The 22,037-nt window shown below is 51.9% G+C and overlaps 3 protein-coding genes across 3 annotated transcripts in view; 2 read left to right on the forward strand and 1 right to left on the reverse strand.

The window, feature by feature from the left end:
* Positions 1–22,037, reverse strand: part of LOC133629202 (DNA-(apurinic or apyrimidinic site) endonuclease-like) — a gene marked incomplete at its 5' end in the record, with an annotated part of 136,242 nt that overhangs the window by 108,760 nt on the left and 5,445 nt on the right. The gene's annotated exons all lie outside the window — the stretch shown is intronic.
* LOC133629188 (ubiquitin carboxyl-terminal hydrolase 17-like protein 6) lies at positions 3,376–6,733 on the forward strand. Its single transcript, XM_062019850.1, has 10 exons — positions 3,376–3,562; positions 4,000–4,068; positions 4,191–4,293; positions 4,442–4,509; positions 4,665–4,735; positions 5,038–5,120; positions 5,370–5,481; positions 5,790–5,930; positions 6,148–6,248; positions 6,652–6,733. The coding sequence occupies exons 1-10, from the start codon at positions 3,376–3,378 to the stop codon at positions 6,731–6,733; spliced, it is 1,017 nt and encodes a 338-aa protein (XP_061875834.1).
* Positions 8,363–21,615, forward strand: LOC133629189 (DNA-(apurinic or apyrimidinic site) endonuclease-like). Its single transcript, XM_062019851.1, has 5 exons — positions 8,363–8,394; positions 13,507–13,630; positions 16,073–16,259; positions 17,701–18,218; positions 21,136–21,615. The coding sequence occupies exons 1-5, from the start codon at positions 8,363–8,365 to the stop codon at positions 21,613–21,615; spliced, it is 1,341 nt and encodes a 446-aa protein (XP_061875835.1).

Raw genomic sequence — 22,037 nt, forward strand, 5'->3', positions numbered from 1 at the left:
TTTCCTACCTCTGTCATAGAACCATGGAATTGTTATGGTTGGAAAAGGCCTCTCAGATGATCGAGTCCAAGCTTGTGCAGATGTTGAGGCTGCAAATAGTGCAGCAGGAGATCAGAGAAGCGACTGTGCAGGGGGATTTCTGAGCTTCCCCAGCCAGCCCTTGGCACAACCAGCTCTGAGCCAGAGGCGTCCCTGTGGGGGGAGGGAGGTGCAGCCATCAGCTGCTCCCAGGAGTCAGAGGCAGCCTGAGCTGGAACCTTCCCTGACTGATTCATGATGGTGTCTTCCCTAACAGCCCCCTTTCTTAAGCCATTTTTACAGTCTCTTTCCCTTCGAGGTGGGGCTGGAGTGACTCTGGTCACACAGACCTTCATCTGGATTGCTGTGTAATGCTCTCACTTTGCTTTTAAAGGTGTGGGGTAAGGAGAGTGCAGAGCACATGCTGAGTGAGGGCTGGTGGCACCTTGCAGCTGTGTGGGCTTTGGGATGGAGCTGTGTTTCGGTGTTATAATCAGAGTCTAATGAGCAAAGTTCACCCAAAACCCAGCGTTTTTTCAGACAATGACAGGCTGTTGGCCCAGGTGTCAAATGAATTGCAGATGTTACAGAAGCCTCAGAGCACAGAAGCATCATTCAGCCAGAAATCTGCAGGAACACATTTGTAAGTGTTTGGTATCTGAAATATTGGTGTTAGGAACTTGTTCCCTTGTGGCAGTACAAGCTTCAGGACATTGCTGACCTTGGAGAGTCACAAGAAGCCGTCACTGCAGCACATCTCACTCCTGTTGTGATCTGGCAAGAACAGAACTTATCTTGGGCAAATCAGAGTGAGAGGAGTGAAGAAGCAACTGCTGAAGCCTGTCCTGTGGTTTGGCCAAACACCAGGAAGCCAAGGGTGAAAAACACACTGTGAGGAAGACTCAGATCTTCATCCTCAATGGCCCCGAGGCCCAGTGAAGGAGGCGTGAGGGAGCTGTGGCCTGGGCAGACTGAGGCAGGACAATGGGGGGAACTCATGCAGAAGTGCAATGAACATGCAGATCTAGTCTGGGACATGTGGAAAGTTTTGCTCTAAGCAGGGCACACACTTGGTGGAGCCATCCCCTGTGTGCCCAGCGCTGCCAGAAACACCTGCTTGACAGTCACATTGGCTATTGAGTCCTGATTGGCACTTTCCTGGCATCACAGACATACAGCTTATGAGTTCCACAGTACCCTGCAGCTCCCTTCTTCTGCAAGAGCTCACAGGGCTGCCCACAGAGTCTCTGCTCTGTCCCAGCCTCTGTGCTGGTGTCCCAGGGAGCCACTGTGGAGCAGAGTTCTTGCACCTCAGCTGCCTCCTCCCTGCAGCCCTTCTGTGATTCCAGAGGCCATTCCAGGGGAGGGGCAGCGCTGTGGCCGTCACCAAGGGAGACAGAGAACGTTGGGCGCTGCTGATGTCACACAGGGGCTGTTCCAGACCCCACCCGGCGTTTGTGACCTCACCTGGCCAGGGACTATAAAGCCTCCCAGCGGGACAGCCAGAGCCAGTTGGGCCTCCCAGCAGGACAGTTTAGCTGCCCTCGGGACAACTCAGCTCCTTCCCTCGCTACTCGCCTTCCAGCTTTTTTACGCTGTTTGTCGTTTCCTCCTCACTTCTCCTCAACTACCATCCTCTTGCAAAGGTAACTATGATTTACCTTTCAGGACAGACTGTAGAGCAGGTAGACAGGGGGTGAGAGCAGAGGCTGGTCTATACCTCCTGATGTCGAGGCTGAGATTTCTCTGGGCTGACCAGGGTGGAGCTCCTATTTGCTAAACCTTCTTTCTTTACAACAGAGTAGAACAGGTCAAAAGTGGGGCTGCGGCACCATCTGAGGCTTTGGGCTCAGCCAAGAGGTGCAGGAAGCCCACCCTGACTGAGGTGGTTGGAAGGGAGACAGAGGCAGGGCAGAGGCAGCTGTTCAAGGAGAGGCTGACAGTCAGTCACTGCTGCAGACAAGATGGAAAAGGGAGGTGTGACTGTCAGCAACGCCAGCAGGGGAACAGAGTCTCTTCCAGAACGCTTTCTTCCCCAGTAAATGCCCACAGCAGTGTTAGGTGTCCCCAAGGTTTCTGGCTTGGAGGTTAGAGCTGGGTGTCCCAAGTCCCACTCCACAGAACTCGACTTGTCAAAGATCATAGAATCATAGAATCACAGAATGGTGGGGGTTGGAAGGGACCTTTAGAGACCATCCAGTCCAACTCCCCAGCAGAAGCAGGGTCACCTAGATCAGGTCGCATAGGAACATGTCCAGGTGGGTCTTGAAGACCTCCAAGGAAGGAGCCTCTACAACCCCTCTGGGCAGCCTGGGCAAGGGCTCCCTCACCCTCACCCTCACCTCACGGTGAAATAGTGTTCTCTTATGTTTAAGTGGAACTTGTTGTGTTCCAGCTTCATCCCATCACCCCTTGTCCTGTTACTATCTACTGTAGAAAAGAGGGATGTCCCAACCTCCTGACACTCACCCTTTAGATATTTATTAATGTTAATAAGATCACCCCTCAGTCTTCTCCAGACTAAACAGCCCCAGGTCCCACAGCATTTCCTCATATGAAAGATGCTCCAGTCCCCTGATCATCTTGCTGGCCCTGCGCTGGACTCTCTCCAGCAGTTCCCTGTCCCTCTTGAGCTGAGGAGCCCAGAGCTAGACACAGGACTCCAGATGAGGCCTCACCAGGGCAGAGCAGAGGGGGAGAAGAACCTCCCTCGTCCCACTGGCCACACTCTTCTTGATGCCCCCAGGGTGCCATTGGCTTCTTGCCCACGAGATCACATTGCTGCTCATATTCAGTTTATTATCAATCAGCACTCCCAGGTCTCTCTCCTGGAGCTGCTCTCCAGCAGTTCGACTCCCAGCCTGGCCTGGTGCAGGGGGTTGTTCCTTCCCAGCTGCAGGACTCTGCCCTTGTCCTTGTTGAACCTCAGGAGGTTCCTCTCTGCCCAACTCTCCAGCCAGTAGAGATCCCACTCTCTGGCAGCACAGCCTCTGGGGAATCAGCCAGTGCTCCCAGTTTGGTGCCAGCAGGGAACTTGCTGAGGGTCCCTCTGTCCCCTCATCCAGGTGGTTGATGAAGATGTTAAATAAGACTGGCCCCAGAATCTATCCCTTTGGAACTCCCCTGGCCACAGGCCTCCAACTTGACTCTGTGCCATTGATCACCACCCTCTGGGCTCTGTCACTCAGCCACCTCTCCATCCACCTCACTGTCCTCTCATCCCAGCCACACTGCCTGAGCTTTCTGATGAGGATGTTGTGGGAGACAGTGTCAGAAGCCTTGAATGTGCCTTGAAGATGTCAGAGTGTGGTCACATCCTCTGACAAATTCCATCTCTGTGCAGTCATTGCCGAGGGAATGGCTCCACCAGAACGGATCCTCTTTCCCCCGGAGAAGCTTTGCATGGACTGGCAGCCAGGACAGAGCATTGGAGCAGGACTCTACAACATGGGCAACACGTGCTTCCTCAACTCCGTGCTGCAGTGCCTGACGCACACCCCGCCTCTGGCCAACTACCTGCTGTCTCGGGAGCACAGCCAGTCCTGTGAGTACTTGCAGGAACATCTCCTTGGCAGTCCCCTGGGCACTTCTCAAGGGCTCCCAGAGCCTGGCATTTGATTGAGGAGAAAAGCAGCCCTGCTGGGTCAAAGTCACCACTTGCTGTGCTTGGAACACTCAAGCCTAGAAGCCTCTTTTCCCGTCTAGATGTGCACCTCTTCAGAAAGGCACCTCTTTCTAGCCCTGGCTCTCTTGTTCCTCTCACTTCCACTCTCTTGTCAGGTTGCACAGACACTTGTGTCAGTTTGGCATCTCTCTCAAGAAAGTTTTCTAGTCATTAAACTGTCCAGGGCTCCTGGGGATGTTGACACCTGGGGAGGAGTGGAGACTCCTTACAGCTCCCAGGTCTCAGACGGATTTCCCATTGCTATGGAGATTTGGCTGACTTGAGCTTCCTGCCCTCCCTCTTCTCTCCCTCTTCAGGTCTTCAGCAAGGTTTCTGCATGATGTGCAGAATGGAAGCCCACGCTAACATGGTCCTGCATTCCTCAGGCAAGGTGCTCCAGCCTTTGGCTTTCATCAATGTCCTTCCACATAAGTCCTTTCACAGCAGAAGCTGCTTTTAGAGGTTTTGTTCCCTTCTTGGAGGAGAGAACTACTAACTTCTTTCTTAGTGATAGGAGAACAATTCCAGCGGGGCAGGCAGGAAGATGCCCACGAGTTCCTATGCTCTGCTGTCGATGCCATGCAGAAAGTTTGTCTGAGAGGAATCAGCGAGTAAGCACAAGCAAACGGCCTTTCCCACGTTCCCAGCCCCTTTGGGCTCCTTGATGGGCTCTCATCAAGGAAACCCTACTCTCAGGGCTTTCAGACAAAGCCAGTCCCACGCAGCTGGTAACTCTCTGCCCTTGCTGTTTCTTTCCAGCTTGGACGCCGCCTCTGAAGAGACCACCATCATCCATCAAATATTTGGAGGACAGATGAGATCCAGAGGTACTTTCCCATGACTATTACTCTCCTTGGGATTGTCTGTGTCCTTCTGCCAGCTGGTGAGGAACAGCTGCTGGTATGACTGGCATAGTGGGTAGGAAGGACTGGCAGCCTTGCTCGACCTGCCCTATGGCTGAGCCTTTTCCCTTGCCTTCCAGTCACATGCTTGAGCTGCAATGCAGTTTCTGATTCCTATGAGGCCTTCCTGGATGTCCCTGTGGATATAAAGGTAAGAGGCTTTATCATTGCACTCCAGGGTATCCCAAGGCCCCTGCTGCTTTCTGGAATCCATGCAGTTGGCTCAACAACGTGTGCTGTGAACACCAGAGAGCTTGGTGGCGCGTGGGAAGAAGAACGGCTGTGTCTTTCTGGGGAGGAGAATACCCTCTCTCTGCCTCCCCTGGACACTGCTTGTGGGCTCCCAAGGGGTCTCCTTTGTGTCAGCTGCCTGGGGCTCCTTGTCACCTTCTCGTAAGTGTTTGGGCAAGGGTGTTGCTCCAAGTCCAGGGCTCTCCTTTCTCATTCCTCCAGGCAGCCTCATCTGTCACCACAGCTCTGAAGGACTTTGTGAAACCAGAGCAGCTGGATGGTGGAAACTGCTTTCACTGTAGCAGGTAAGATGATCCTTGATGCCATCTTAACAGCAGGTTTGCCGTGAAGGTGCTGCATGGCCTCCAGCAGAAGTTGCCTTGTCATGTAGGTTTCTTGCACAGGAGTGAGAGGCAGGTTGTTTGTCACGAGGCCTTCTGGTACTGACTAAGGCTGACAGTGACACAAGGCTGTGTAAGCCATGAGCGCTTGCCTGGCCTTCCTGGGGGAGAAGTGGGTGCATTTAGGCACTGGTCTCTGTGCTTGCTTCCAAGGTGTGACAAGCTGGCTGCCGTCTCCAAGAGGGTCACAGTCCATCGTGCACCCAGGGTTCTCACAGTGTGCCTGAAATGCTTTGACGCTGTCACTGGCAGGAAGATCTGCAAGGCATGTACACAACTGGAGGGCAACAACCTTCTCTCCCTGGAGCAGCAGGTCCTCCCTGGAGCAGCAGGTTCCCCAAAGCAGGATGCTCTTGCACACGTTGCTGATGTTCGGTTCTTGCCGTTGACTGCTGGGGACACGAGAGTTGCCGTGGGCAGACCAGAGTTCCCGTGGGGAGATGAGCATCTCCTCTGCTCTGAAAGGGCGGCTTTGGCCCAGAGCAGTTTGCTGACACCCAAACCATGACGTTCTGGGGGCTATTGCATCTAGTAGTTCAGGATAATTTCTGATCCCTCTTGGTCTCTCTGTAGGTTGTGGGGTACCCTGAGCGCTTGGATCTTCGGCCCTACATGTCCGAGGTGCCTGCAGAGCCGCTCGTCTACAGCTTATACGCTGTCCTGGTGCACGCCGGTTCCACGTGTGACTCGGGACACTATTTCTGCTACACAAAGGTACCGAGCAACAGCCTTCCCAGCAGGGGAGAGACGTGTGCCATGAAGAGCAGCTGGCAGGGCAGGGCTCCTGGCAGCCCAGGTCTGGGGGGAGAAGGACTCCTTAGGAGCTGGGTTGGATTTGCTTGGTCCTCCTCTTGCTCCTACAGCTGTCTGCTGGTGTCTCTGTGGAGAAACCCTGCAGCTCCTCTGCAGACAGCAACGTCTTTCTTCACAGGCTGGCAATGGGCAGTGGTACAAGATGGATGATGAGTCTGTGAATCCTTGTGACATCAATACAGTTCAGAGGCAGCAAGCCTATTTACTGTTTTATGTCAGGTAATGGCAAGTCTTACAAGAATGTGTCCAGAATATGTTTCCTTTCCCCAGTCTTGCTGTGTTTCTTCTTATCCCTCCCGAGTGTCCTAGGAGACAATTAGCTAATTAACTCCCTGTAGCATTCAGTGCTGAGCAATTTGAACTCTCCCACCGCAGTCCTCCTCTTTCCTTCCTGGACTTTGGGCTGCTGCCATGCTGTCAGCCTCTACTTGTCTACTCTCTGCAGCTGGCTAATGTAGAGAAGAGCCCTTCAAGGGGGCCTACAGGAAGGACAGGGAGAGACTCTTTCTTGGGGAAGGTAGTGATAGGAGGAGGAATAATGATTTTAAGTGGAAAGAGGGAAGATTGATGTCAGATATTAGGAAGAAATTCTTTCTCTGAGGGTGCTGACACCCTGGCACAGGTTGCTCAGAGAAGTTGTGGATACCTCCTCACTGGAGGTGCTCAAGGCCAGGTTGGAGTGGGCTTTGATCAACCTCTTCTAGAGGAAAGTGGCCCAGAGCATGTGGCAGGAGAGTTGGACCATGATCTTTCAGGTCCCTTCCAACCCAAACCCTTCTGTAATTCTATGTGTCTAAGGAATGGAGGCTGTGGGGGGCAGAAAGATGAGGACGTGCTGTGACAGGGGCAGAACTGGTGGCAAGACCCCAATCACAATTCCCATTTGTAGACTTGGTTAAGTCTTCACTCTGTCGCAGAAGCTGCTCCAAGGAAATGACTCAACAGTCCAGAACAGCCCTAAAGCAAGATCCTTTGTCTTTTCTTCTCCCCAGGAGCTCTGATTTGAAAACTTCAGAAAGAGCTTCTTCCTCCATCATGGCATTATATATCTCTTCCTTCTTCAGGCTGTTGCAGTCTAGCACCCAGAAGGCAGGTTCTGTAGGAGCACGGGGTCTGCCTTCACACACCAAGGTAACTCTGGTGAGGTGGCTCAGGGCGCCAAAGGGACAGTGGGTTTCTCTCTGGGCTCTTGCATTGCAACTCTTCACCCTCCCACGCTGCAGCTTTCTTGACAGCCACAACTCTTCTCTCTCTCAAGGCATCCCACCTAGATGCATCCTGCTTGTTGGCCTTTGACCCTTCTTTCCCCCTCCAGGGGAGGCTTTGGGAGGGCCTGAGCTGTCCCCTCACACAGCTTCTGGAGAGTCCCCACAGTTGTGGTCCTTTCAGGAGCAAAGGACAGGACCTTTTCACAGCTCTCTTTGCAGGACTTGGCAGTGCACTCTGCACGGGGCAGCAGCTCCCCTGCAACAGCCAGCAGAAGCCAGCTAAGCCAGGCAGCTGCCCCAGTGGCACGTGCAGGCCGTCTGCACCTCACCTGGCCACAGACACCCAGCAGCGGGAAATGCCACTGCTCAGGCCTCGGCCAACACATTGGTGCTGTGCTGTCTGGTCAGCAGACAGCAGGCAGACACAGACAGAAGCACACACACAGCCCTTCATCCCCCGATGAGAGCAGCAGCGCCAGGCAGAGGGCTCGCAGCAGATCCCCACAGTGGGGCAGCGGTGATCACAGCTGGAGCGTTGAGCCCGGGGACTATGAGCACTCAGCAGGAAGGTGGAGAAAGAGGAAGAGCAGTCCTGACATTCTTGGCCATGCTCCCAGCAATGACACAGCTCCAGGGTCCTCCAAGGTCCCCTCCATGGGGGTTCCCACACCCAAGGAGGAAACTCAGCAGATGCAGAGAGAGAGCAGCAGATCTGCGACGCAGGGCCGTGATCTCCGCAGCCGTTTCGTGGAGTTCACTGATTATTGCAGCTCAGCAAGGAGAAAGAGGAGAGCAAGTCCTCCATGTTGTGATGAAGCCCCGAGGAACAAAGTAGCTCCAGGGCCCTTCAGGATCACGTTCAATGTGTTTCTCATATTCAGGGCTGCCAAAAAGAAACATCAGCGGAGGCAGTGAAGGAGGAGCAGCTCTGCAGCACGGGGCTGTGATCAAACGTGCTGCTTTAGCCCTGGCTGGGTGCCAGGTGCCCACCAAGTCGCAAACTCCCCCTAGACTGGACAAGAGGAAATCTGCCGGATGGAGACGACCATCCAAGTGCTGCACTAAAGCCCTCAGGGACAAAGGGCCCCCGTTGAACATGGCTCAGAGCCACGGCGGAGGCCACGGATGGAGCTGTGCCGGGACCCTGCCCAGCTGCGGTACGGCAGCAGCGCCGCGCCGGCGGCCCTCCAGGAGTCGCTGGGGGTGGCCCTCGGGAGCAGCGCTGCAGGGCACAAGGGATCACGGGGGCTTTTTCCTGCACGGGCCTTCCCTCCCTGCACCGATGGCAGCAGAAGCGAGGAGCTTCCAGCCTCTTTGGGAACCATCCCGTGTCCCCGGCGCATCGTCACATAAAGGATATCTCTGCTGATCTGACTTGGTGTAGAGAAGTTTTTCTGCCCCAGCACATTTGCAACAACCTCACTCAATGGAGATGTGAGAGTCTGAGGCCCCCACACACACACTTGCTGCCAGTTCATGATGAAAACCCTGGAGATTTGTTCCCCACGCATTCACAAGGCCTGTTGCAATCTTCCCCCGCAGCTGCTGGGCTGTTCCTCCTGCCCCTGCCTACATTTCTGTACTCTAGTTCCATTGGCTCTTATCTCTTTGACAACTTCCATCTCTTCTATCAGTTTCTAACCATCCTTTGACCAATTCTGTCTGTCTCTTTAGGATCACCACAATTCAAGCTAACTTGAGGCCAGGCTGATTTTTTCAGGCTATAGGGTTTCTGGCACATTCCTGCCAAATCTCTTCTTCTCTCCTCAATGGCATGTCACCATCAACCCAAGCTTTGACCTTGAACAAATATTGGAGAATATTGACACACATTACCCACATTTCTCCTGACCCTGAACACTGATTCCCTCACACACATCACACCAGAGGGGCTTCAAACACCCTGAACACTGATTTCCTCACACACATCACACCAGAGGGGCTTCAAACACCCTGAACACTGATTCCCTCACACACATCACACCAGAGGGGCTTCAAACACCCTGGACACTGATTTCCTCACACACATCACACCAGAGGGGCTTCAAACACCCTGGACACTGATTCCCTCACACACATCACACCAGAGAGGCTTCAAACGCCCTGGACACTGATTCCCTCACACACATCACACCAGAGAGGCTTCAAACGCCCTGGACACTGATTTCCTCACACACATCACACCAGAGGGGCTTCAAACACCCTGGACACTGATTTCCTCACACACATCACACCAGAGGGGCTTCAAACCTTTTAGGTTCACACACTGGGCACAAATCATTTCCCACAGACACACACTGGCTGTAGCAGAACAGTGGGGAGAGCAGCGGGGAGGGTGCTGCAGAGGCCGGCTCTGCAGGAGGCCTCAGTTTGATCCCTCACCAGTGACCTCTCCTCCTTCCTCTCCTTTCTTCCCCTGTCGCCATGTTGGGCTCCCTGGCCTCACCTTCCCTCTGTGCCCTGAGGCGAGGCCGCCTCTGATTGGCTGCAGGGCTGTCACTGCCCTGGCTGGGCCCGCCCTCCCTGAGGCAGCATTTTCTCTGATTGGCTGAGGAGCTGTCACTCTGTCCTGGGCTGGGCCCGCCCTCCCTGAGGCGCTGATGTCTCTGATTGGCTGCGGGGCTGCCACAGCTGTGGCTGGGCCCGCCCTCCCTGAGGCACCGCTGCCTGCGATTGGCCGCCGCGCACCCGTCAATCAGGGCTGTGTGCCATCACAGCACATGTGGGAACTGCAACGGGGCTCAGTGACATTGCAGCACAAGTGGGAATTGCAGAGAGGCTGTGTGACATCACAGCTCATCTGGGCACTGCTACAGTGCTCTGTGACATCACAGCAGATGTGGGCACAGTAACAATGCTCTATAACATCACATTAACTCTGGACGCTGCAGCATTGCTCTGTGACATGGCACATGTGCAGTGCAACAGGACTGTGTAACACAACAGCACATCTGGGCTTTGCAGCAGGGCTGTGTGACATGACAGCACATCTGGGCACTGCAACAGTGCTCTATAACATCGTATCAAAACTGCACACAGCTACAGTGCTCTGTGACATCACAGCACGTGTGCAGTGCAACAGGACTGTGTAACACCAGAGCCCATCGGGGCTTTGCAGCAGAGCTGTTTGAAATGACAGCACATCTGGGCACTGTAACAGGGCTCTGTGACATCAAAGCACATGTAGGCACTGCAACAGTTTCCTATAAAATCACAGGACCCATGGGCACTGAAATGTGTGACATCCAAGGCATTTGGGCATTGCAGTGAGACTCTGTGACACCACAGCACTTCTGAGTGACATCACATCTGGGAAGTGCAAAAGGGCTGTAAATCTGGCTTTGTGACATTACAACACATCAGGGCATTGCAAGGCAGCGTGTGAAATCAGAGAACATCTAGACATATACAACAGGTCTGTGTGACATAGCAGTACATGTGGTCATTGCAGAGGATGTGCGATGTGTGTCGCATCACAGCAGATCTGGGCAGTGCTACACTGCTCCGTGACATCATAGCATATCTAGGCACTGGAACGGGGCTGTAGGACATCACAGAAGATCTGGGCACTGCAACAAGAGTGTTTGACATCACATCACATCCTGACACTACCATGGGGTTCTGTGACGTCCTATCACTAGGGACTGCAACAGTGCTCTGTGACATCACAGCACATGTGCACAGTGCAACAGGACTGTGTAACGCAACAGCACATCTGGGCTTTGCAGCAGAGCTGTGTGACATGACAGCATATCTGGGTACTGCAATACTGCTCTGTGATATCACAGGACGTCTGAGCACTGGACACACAGTGCTCTGAGATTTCACATAGTATCTGGGCACTGAAACGAGACTGTGGCATCACAGCAGACGTGGGCATGGCAACAGTGCTCTATAACATCACATCACCTCTGGATGCTGCAACAGTGCTCTGTGACATCACAGCACATCTGGGTACTGCATGCAGACTGTGTGACATCATAGAATCCTACAATGGTAGGGGTTTGATGGTACCATGAGAGATCATCTAGACCAACCCCCTCCCTCAGAATCAAGTTCACCTAGATCAGGTCACACAAGAACATGTCCAGGCTTGTGCTAAAGTTCTCCAAGGAAGGAGACTCCACAAGCCCTCTGGGCAGCCTGTTCTGCAGGGTTTCTTTTTCTTTGTGCAGGGGTTCTTCTTTGTTGCGTGAAACGGGAGTGACCAGACACCAATCTGATGTGCATCAGCTCCAATTTATTGTCACATCATCATCACTTATATACCATTTCCAAATGCTGTGTATGTGCTACAATATATGGCAAATAGTTAATACTAAGCATCACACACTATGCATAAGGCCTCAAAGTTTCATTTTGGTAACAACTTAAACACCAACCTCATTGTGTAAAAACACCATCCTTATTGTGCATAAAACATCAGCCTTATTGTGTCTAAAATATCATCCCATCTGTTCGGCCTTCAGTTAATTTTCTCTCACACTATGGTTATCCTTACCTTACATTTAGTTACCTTTATATTATTGTTAGTTACATATGTTACAATTTATTAGTCAAGTACAGTCAATCGTACAATGCTAAACTGAATGCTCTATTCAGTCTTCTAACAACGCTTGGTTTAATGTCCTGTCCTATCGTCTTGCTTTGACCTTGTTTCTGTTACAATCTGCTGTTTCGGTTTTCCCCTTGCTCAAGCTTGCTATCACACAGACATTCCTTTCTGGCCTTTTTTGCTGTAGAAGGCAATTCAAAGACAAACTGCTAACTTTCTCCATTTCTGACTGACTGCATAAATTCATTATAGCCCAGGCCCCAACATCTCCCCCTCAAACAATGCTAACACTATGTCCCATTTGTAGATGTTTTCCTGTGGGAGTTATCAAATATCCCACACTCTTGGCCTCGTCAGCTCCCTTTGAAAATATATGATTTGAGAAGAAGTTACGCCACTGCGTCTAGGCACTACAAAAAAGCAGGTACACAGACCCTCACTACAGTGGTAAGTAGGTCCATATGTAGTCTATCAGCCAGCACTGTGTCACATTTGCAGCTGCTTTCCTGTGGCAGGTATCTCCAATCTAACTCCCCTTGACTGCTCAGCTCATATTAAAAAATATATGCTGTCGGTAGAAGTTATACCACTGCGTATGGCAGCTACAAGAAAGCAGGAAGGCAGACCCCAGCTACAGTAGTAAGAAGGTCCCCATGCAGTCTATCAGTCAGCACGGTGTCACATTTGCAGCTGCTTTCCTGTGGGAGCTATCTTCAATCCCACACTCTTTTTCTCCTCATCTCCCATTGAAAAGACACATGTTGTCGGTTAAGTTATAGACTTATAGAGGGTGAGAGGCGCCAGTATAAACCAGTACGGACCAGTACGGGCCTGGTGGAGCTCCCAGTAACTCCCAGTTACCCCCAAACCACCTCCCAGTCCCTTCCAGTAGCTCCCAGTCACTCCCAGTAACCCAGAACCCCCTCTCAGTAGCTTCCAGTAACCCCAAAGCCCATCCCAGTAGCTCCCAGTAGCTCCCAGTCAACCCAAAACCCCCTCCCAGTAACTCGCAGTGACTCCCAGTAGCTCCCAGTAACACCTAGTGACCCACAACCCCTCTCCCAGTAACTCCCAGTTTTTCCCAGTAGCTCCCAGTGACTCCCAATAACACCCAGTGACCCACAAACCCCCTCCCAGTAGCTCCCAGTAACTCCCAGTGACCTCAAACCCCCTCTCAGTGACTCCCAGTAGCTCCCAGTGACCCCCAGTAACCCCAAACCTCCTCCCAGTGACTCCCAGTTGCTCCCAGTGACTCCCAGTGACCCCCAAACCCCCTTTCAGTCCCTCCCAGTAGCTTCCAGTTTCTCCCAGTGACGCCAAACCCCCTCCCAGTCCCTCCCAGTAGCTCCCAGTGACCCACAAACCCACTCCCAGTCCCTCGCAGTTGCTCCCAGTAACTCCCAGTGACCCACAACCCCCCTCCCAGTGACTCTCAGTGACCCCAATCCCCCTCCCAGTAACTCCCAGTAGCTCCCAGTAACTCCCAGTGACCCCAACCCCCCCAAAACCACCCCAACCCTCTTCCCAGTCCCTCCCAGTAACTCCCAGTGCCCTCCCAGTATAAACCATACCATCAAGTGCCCCAAAACCACCCCAAATCCCCCTTAAACCACCCCAAAACCACCCCAAACCTCCCCAAACCACCCCAAACCCACCCCAACCCCCCTTCCCAGTCCCTCCCAGTAAGTTCCAGTGGCCTCCCAGTTTCTCCCAGTGACCTGTATGTCCCTCCCCCCCGGCCCCGGGACACGACGGAAGACGGGCGAAGGTTCAACTTCAAGGTGACGTCGTGGAACGTGGACGGTCTCAGGGCCTGGGTGAAGAAAGGAGGCCTGGAGGTGGGTTAAACTGGGCTGAAACTGGGCCAGACTGGGGCGCCCCAGAGAAATGGGGCTGGAAAGGACCCAAAAAGGGGGGATTTTGACCCAAAAATGGGGTGCAAAAGGTTCAAAATGGCGGCTGAAATGAGGGAAAATGGGGCAAAATGGAGCCAAAATGAGGCCAAAATGGGCCAAAATGAGCCCAAAATGGGTAAAAATGAGCTCAAAATGAAGCTAAAAATGGGTCTTGAAGTGGTTGAGAAGTTGGTTCAAAGGAAGGGAATGAAAATGGGCCAAAAATGAGGGTTTTTGACCCAAAAATGGGGTGAAAAAGGCTCAAAATGGACCGGAAATGAGGTAAAATTGGGCAAAATGGAGCCAAAATGAGGCCAAAATGGGTCAAAATGAGCCCAAAATGGAGCTGAAAATGGGTCTTGAAGTGGTTGAGAAGTTGGTTCAAAGGAAGGGAATGAAAATGGGCCAAAAATGAGGGATTTTGACCCCAAAATGGGGTGAAAAAGGCTCAAAATGGGCCCAAAATCGGCCTGAAATGAGGTAAAATTGGGCAAAATGAGACTAAAATGGGTCAAAATGAGCCCAAAACGGAGCTGAAAATGAAACTGAAAATGATAAAAAAATTGGTTAAAGAATGGAACTTAAAATGAGCCAAAAATGGCCCAAAATAACCCCAAAATGCCTCAAAATGGCTCCAACAAAGGCCTAAAAATGGTGCCTGAAATGGATGCAAAAAGCCTTAAAAAAACACTTAAAAGTGACTCAAAATCACTCAAAATGACCCAAAATGACCCAAAAAAATCTCTTAAACACAGATTCAAAGAAATTACTCAAAAAATGACCCAAAAGTGCCTCAGAACGACCCAAAAATGTCTCAGAAACTCCCCACAAAGAGACAAAAAATGGTGCCAGAAATGGATGCAAAAAGGGCTTTAAAAACCACTTAAAAGTGACTCAAAATCACTCAAAATGACCCAAAAAATCCTCTTAAACACAGATCCAAAGAAACGACCTAAAAAATGACCCAAAAGTGCCTCAGAATGACCCAAAAATGCCTCAAAAACCCGACAGAAAATGGCGCCAGAAATGGATGCAAAAAGGCCTTAAAAAACCACTTAAAAGTGACTCAAAATCACTCAAAATGACCCAAAATGACCCAAAAAAACCCTCTTAAACACAGATCCAAAGAAATGACTCAGAAAATTACCCAAAAGTGCCTCAGAATGACCCAAAAATGCCTCAGAATGACCCCCCACAAAGAGACACAAAATGGCGCCTTAAAAAACCACTTAAAAGTGACTCAAAATCACTCAAAATGACACCAAAAAACCTCTTAAACATAGGTCCAAATAAATGACTCAAAAAATGACCCAAAAGTGCCTCAGAACGACCCAAAAATGCCTCAGAATGACCCCCCACAAAGAGACACAAAATGGCGCCTGAAATGGATGCAAAAAGGCGTTAAAAAACCACTTAAAAGTGACTCAAAATCACTCAAAAAGACCCAAAAAAACCCTCTTAAACACAGATCCAAAGAAATGACTCAAAAAATGACCCAAAAGTGCCTCAGAATGACCCAAAAATGTCTCAGAAACTCCCCACAAAGAGACACAAAATGGCGCCAGAAATGGATGCAAAAAGGCCCTAAAAAACCACATAAAGTGACTCAAAATCACTCAAAAAGACCCAAAATGACCCCCAAAAAACCTCTTAAACACAGATCCAAAGAAATTGTTGGCAGCATAAAATAAGTTAAGGTCTAAATAAAGGCCTAGTTGGAAATATAGACCATGTACATTTGTGTTTAGAGAATCAAAGGGATTAGTGAAGCATGTTGAACATTCTGTGTAATCAAGCAAAGAATGTCTTAGGAAATTGTTACTGATCAATTATTAAATTGTTACTGATTATCAGTTGTTATCTACTGTGTTTTAGACAGTTGAAGCATGTAGAACATAATCTGCTGTTCCTAGGACTGTTATGCTGGATGAATATTTGTTAATTTGTGACCATGTGTCTAGACAAAATGAAAGATTTGTACTTAAAAGAAATTACATGAAAGAGTACAATGTAATAATAAACCTTATGAAAACTAGCAAACAGCACGTAGGTACAATGAAGTAATCATCTTCTGAAAAGTATATAAACCCTGTAAAATTTCCTGGAAGGGGGGGCTCTGACTTTGGACACTAGTCCTCAGGTCCCTAGGGCCCTCAATAAAGCACCACATAAAACGACCTCGGTTGTTTTGTGTTTTCCTTCGGGAACGGGCAGCAAAATGACTCAGAAAATGACCCAAAAGTGCCTCAGAACGACCCAAAAATGCCTCAAAACCCCCCCACGAAATGGCGCCCGCCAAGAGACTCAACATGGCGCCTGAAACGGGCTCAAAACGGCCCCGAAACCGCCTCAAACTGCCCCAAAACTTCCCTTCCCCCCCCCCAGCGGGTCCAGGCCGATGCCCCCGACGTCCTTTGCCTCCAGGAGACCAAATGTGGGGCCGAGTCGGTGCCAGAGGAGCTGCGGAGCCTCGGGGCCTTCCCTCACCAGCACAGCCCCAGCGACCAGCCCAGCTACAGCGGCATGGGGCTGCTCAGCAGGACCAAACCCCTGGCTGTCACCTATGGCATGGGTGAGTAGCCAAAGCTGGGGCGCTGCTGGCCGTTTCCAGGCCCTGGGTGGCTGCCACAGGCTCGCGGGAGACATTTTGAGGCCTTCGGTGGCCATTTGGGGGTCTCAGGAGCCATTTTGAGGCCTTAAGTGGCCATTTGGGGCCTTAAGTGGCCATTTTGAGGCCTTAAGTGGCCATTTGGGGCCTTCAGGAGCCATTTTGAGGACTTAAGTGCCATTTGAGGCCTTAAGTGGCCATTTGGGGCCTTAAGTAGCCATTTTGAGGCCTTAAGTGGCCATTTGGGGCCTTCAGTGGCCATTTTCAGGCCTTAAGTGGCCATTTGGGGCTCTCAGGAGCCATTTTGAGGCCTTAAGTGGCCATTTGGGGCTCTTAATGGCCACCAGAAGCTCTCAGGAGCCATTTTGAGGACTTAAGTGCCATTTGGGGCCCTTCAGTGGCCATTTGGGGCCCTTCAGGAGCCATTTTTAGGCCTTAAGTGGCCATTTTGAGGCCTTAAGTGGCCATTTGGGGCCCTCAGGAACCATTAAAGCCACGAAAGTGACGTTTTAGGCCTCTAAAGCATCTTTTTAGGCCTCTAAAGTGACTCTTTAGGCCAGTAAAATGACTTTTTGGGCCAAAAAGTGACTTTTTGGGCCTCTACATCGACTTTTTGGCCAGTAAAGTGACTTTTTAGGCCTCTAAAGCCCCCTTTTGACCTCTAAAGTGACTTTTTAGGCCTCTAAAGTGACTTTTTGGGCCTCTGAAGGGACTTTTTGGCCACTAAAGTGACTTTTTGGGCCTCTCAAGCCCCTTTTTGACCTCTAAAGTGACTTTTTGGGCCTCTAAAGCCCCTTTTTAGGCCTCTAAATGTCTTTTTAGGCCATTAAAGTCCCTTTTGGCTACGAAAGTGACTTTTTAGACCTCTAAACCCCCTTTTTGACCTCTAAAGCCCCTTTTTGGGCCCCTAAAGTGACTTTTTTGGCCACTAAAGGACCTTTTTGGCTACTAAAGTGACTTTTTGAGCCACTAAAGTATATTTTTAGGCCACTGGACCCCATTTTTGACCTCTAAAGTGACTTTTTGAGCCTCTAAAGTGACTTTTTAGGCCTCTAAAGCCCCTTTTTGGCCACTAAAGTGACTTTTTGGGCCACTAAAGCCCCTTTTTGAGCTACTAGAGTCCCTTTTTAGGTACAAAAGTGACTTTTTAGGCCTCTAAAGTCCCTTTTTGGGCCACTCAAGCCTCTTTTTGAGCCAATAAATCCCCTTCTTGACCTCTAAAGTGACTTTTTCGGCCTCTAAAGCCCCTTTTTAGGCCTCTAAAGTGACTTTTTGAGCCACTAAAGTGCCTTTTTAGGCCATTAAAGTTTATTTTTGAGGACTAAAGTGACTTTTTGGGCCTCTAGAGCCCCTTTTTGGGCCCCTAAAGCCCCTTTTTATCCCCGTCTGTGTGTCCCCTTGCCAGGTGACCCCGAGCTGGATGCCGAGGGCCGCGTGCTGACGGCCGAGTTCCCTGCCCTGCGCGTCGTCTGCGTCTACGTGCCCAACTCCGGGCGAGGCCTGGGCCGCCTGAGCTTCCGGCAGGCCTGGGACGAGCGCTTCTGCTCCTTCGTGTCCCAGCTGGACCGGTCCAAACCGGTCGCCATCTGCGGCGACCTCAACGTCGCCCACCAGCCCTTGGACCTGAGGAACCCGTCGGGGAACAAGAGGAGCCCCGGGTTCACGTGGGAGGAGAGGAAGGCGTTCAGGGAGCTGCTGGGGGCAGGCTTCCTCGACAGCTTCCGGGTGTTTAACCCCTCGCTGCCCAACGCCTTCACCTTCTGGACCTACCTGAGCGGGGCCAGGGTCAGGAACGTGGGCTGGAGGCTGGATTACTGCCTGTGGTCCCAGAGGGGCAGGAAGGATCTGTGCGACAGCAGGATCGAGCAGCGGGCCCAGGGCAGCGACCACTGTCCCGTGGGGATCTACCTGGCGCTGGAGGGGGCAGGCTGAGGGGCAAAAATGGGGCGGGAATGGGGCAAAAATGGGTTAAAATGGAGGGAAATGGGGCAGAAATGGGGGGAAATGGGGTGGAAATGGGGCAGAAATGGGGCAAAATGGGGGGAAATGGCTCAAAAATGGCTGAAAATGGGGGGAAATGGGTCAAAAATGGCTGAAAATGGGATAAAATTGGAGGATAATGGAATAAATGGGTCAAAAATGGGTCAAAATGGGGGAAAATGCAATAAATGGGTCAAAAATGGGTCCAAATGGGTCAAAAATGCGTCAAAATGGGTCAAAAATGGCTGAAAGTGGGATAAAATTGGGGGATAATGGAATAAATGGGGTCAAAATGGGTCAAAATGGGTTAAAAATGGCTGAAAGTGGGATAAAATTAGGGGATAATGGAATAAATGGGGTCAAAAATGGGTCAAAATTGGCTGAAAGTGGGATAAAAAACCAAAACCCCTTCCCAGTCCCTCCCAGTTCCCTTCAATTTGTCCCAGTCCCCTCCCAATTGATCCCAGTCCCCTCCCAGTTCCCTCCCAGTTCATCCCAGTTGCTCCCAGTTCCCTCCAGTTCCCCTCAGTTCCCTCCCAGTTCATCCCAGTTGCTCCCAGTTCCCTCCAGTTCCCCTCAGTTCCCTCCCAGTTCATCCCAGTCCCCTCCCAGTTGCTGCCAGTTCCCTCCCAGTGCCCTCTCAGCTCATTCCAGTTGCTCCCAGTTCCCTCCCAGTTCCTTCCCAGTTGCTCCCAGCCCCCTCAGTCCCCCCCAGCTCATCCCAGTTGCTCCCAGTTCCCTCCCAGTTTCTCCCAGTTCCCTCTCAGTGCCCTCCCAGCTCATCCCAGTTGCTCCCAGTTCCCTCCCAGTTGCTCCCAGTGCCCTCTCAGTGCCCTCCCAGCTCATCCCAGTTGCTCCCAGTTCCCTCCCAGTTGCTCCCAGTGCCCTCTCAGCTCATCCCAGTTGCTCCCAGTTCCCTCTCAGTGCCCTCCCAGTTCGTCCCAGTTCCCTCCCCGTCCCTCCCCAGTTCCCTCCCCGTCCCTCCCCAGTTCCCTCCCCAGTTCATCCCAGTTCCCTCCCATTCCCCCCCCCGCCGCCCAGACGCCGCTCCGCCTCTCAGCCAATCATCTCTCTTTAGTCCCGTTGCCGGGCAGACTCCACCCCCGTAGCAACCAATCAGCACTCGGCGCCTCCTCGCTCAATCAGCGCCCGGAGCAGGAGCTGCTCCCAGTTCCCTCCCAGTTGCCTCCCAGTTGCCTCCCAGTGCCAAAGGTCAGAGTCTGGGTAGGCCACACATCCATTCTGAGGGGAAAAGTGGGGGTTTGGGGCAATTTGGGGGGATAAAATGAGCTTTTGTGGCAATTCTGAGGGGAAAAGTGGGGTTTTGAAGGAGTTTTGAGGTGAAAAGTGAGGTTTTGGGGCAATTCTGAGGGGAAAAGTGGGGTTTTGGAGGAGTTTTGAGGGGAAAAGTGGGAGTTTGGGGTGTTTCTGAGAGGAAAAGAGGAGTTTTGAGGGGAAATGTGAGGTTTTGGGGCAATTTGGGGGGATAAAATGAGGTTTTGGGGTATTTCTGAGGGATACAATGAGGGTTTGTGGCAATTCTGAGGGGAAAAGTGGGGTTTTGGTGGAGTTTTGAGCTGAAAAGTGAGGATTTGGGGTATTTCTGAGGGGAAAAGTGGGGTGTTGGGGTATTTCTGAGGGGAAAAGTGTGATTTGAGTGACATTTTGAGGGCAAAAGTGAGGTTTTGGGGTATTTCTGAGGCATAAAATGAGGGTTTGGGGCAATTCTGAGAGGAAAAGTGGGGTTTTGGTGGAGTTTTGAGGGGAAAAGTGTGATTTGGGTAAAGTTTTGAGTGGAAAAGTGAGGTTTTGGGCTATTTCTGAGGGATAAAATGAGGTTTTGGGGAAATTTGAGGGGATAAAATGAGGGTTTGGGACAATTCTGAGGGGAAAAGTGTGATTTGGGTGAAGTTTTGGGAGTTAAAGTGAGGTTTTGGGCTATTTCTGAGGGATAAAATGAGGTTTTGGGGCAATTCTGAGAGGAAATGTGGGGTTTTGCGGGAAAAAGTGAGGTTTTGGGGCAATTTTGGGGGATAAAATGAGGATTTGGGGCAATTCTGAGGGGAAAAGTAGGGTTTGGTGGAGTTTTGAGAGGAAAAGTGGGGTTTTGAGGCATTTCCGAGAGGAAAAAGTGAGGTTTTGGTGCAACTTGGTGTGTAAGAGTTCCAGTTTGGTGGGGTTTGGATGCAAGAGTCTCCCCAGTTCAACCCAGTTGACACACTGGAGCGGCGGCTTTTATTGAGTGGCGGAAGGATCCACGGGGAAAGGGGCCAAACCTCATTGGCGGAGGGATCCCATTGGGGCACATCTAGATCCGGCTCTGGGGGAGAAGGATCCTCCAAAGCCCCTCCCAGTAGCTCCCGGTAACCCCCAAACCCCCTCCCAGTAACTACCAGTAACCCCCAAACCCCCTCCCAGTAACTCCCAGTAACTCCCAGTTACCCCAAACTCCCTCCCAGTAGCCCCCAGTTACCCCAAACCCCCTCCAAGTAACTCCCAGTAGCCCCCAAAGCCCCTCCCAGTAGCTCCCAGTTACCCCAAACCCCCTCCCAGTAACTCCCAGTGACCCCAAACCCCTCCCAGTAAATCCCAGTAACCTCAAACCTCTTCCCAGTAGCTCCCAGTAAGCTCCAGACCCCTTCCCACTAATTCCCAGTAGCTCCCAGTAACTCTCAGTTACCCCCAAACCCCCTCCTAGTCGCTCCCAGTCCCTCCCAGTAACCCCCAAACCCCCTATCAATGACTCCCAGTAACCCCCAACTCCCTCCCAGTCGCTCCCAGTAACCCCAAACCCCCTCCCAGTCCCTCCCACTAACCCTCAACCCCCCTCCCAGTAACTCCCAGCGCCCCTCCCGTCTAGATCCGGACGTTAGGCGGAAGGATCCGATTGCCTAAGCGGCGGCGGAAGGACCCGAGAGGTGACGGAAACACCCGAGAGGGGACGGAAACACCCGAGGGGGGGACGGAAGGAGCCGAAGCGCCGCCGGGTGCGGTTCGGGCGGTCCCTCCGTTACCGGGGCAGGGGCGAATCAAGGGCTCCCGGGTCCTCCCCCGACGCTGCCGCGGGACAGGGTTCGGCTCCGGCCCCGTTCGCCTTCGGCCGAGCCGGAACTGGCGACCGAAGCGGTTCGGGACCGGGACAAGCGAGTCATGGTGGACGCGGCCACTGCCGGGAGGGGAGACACCGCGCTTTAACCCCGCCCACCGCCCCCGCCTCGGCCAATCGGCGCGCGTCTGTCCGCGCCTCAGCCAATCAGATGGCGAGGCGCCGCGGAGCTTGGCCCCGCCCAGCCGCTGCACCGTTCCATTCAACCCGGGGGGGGGGGTGCGACTTAATTAATCGCTAATTAAAGGGTTAATTAAGGCGCGGGGGAAGGTCGTTAGGCTCCGAAAACTCCCCCCCACCGTTAATTAGCTCCGCGGTGATTCTGGTGAATGAAGTGCCCCCCCCCTTAATTAGTCCCAGTAAGGCTCCGAGGGTTAATGGGTTAATTAAGAGCTTTATTAAGCCGCGAGGTGGTTAATTCAGCGCCCTCCTAATTAATTAGAACCACCCCCAACACAATTAACCACAAGTCCTCCCCATTAACACACCGCTGGCGTGTTAATTCCCCTTTAATCACTAATTAACGTATTAATTAGCCCCTGAAACAACTAATTAAGCTCCTCTCCTAATTAATTAGACCCTTATTAATTAGCCAAGCCCCTCACTTAGTTAATTAGACCCCCCCACATCATTAGTGACGTTAATTAGCACACCAC

Source organism: Colius striatus, unplaced genomic scaffold (genome assembly GCF_028858725.1).
Source record: "Colius striatus isolate bColStr4 unplaced genomic scaffold, bColStr4.1.hap1 scaffold_34, whole genome shotgun sequence".
Classification (NCBI taxonomy): domain Eukaryota; kingdom Metazoa; phylum Chordata; class Aves; order Coliiformes; family Coliidae; genus Colius; species Colius striatus.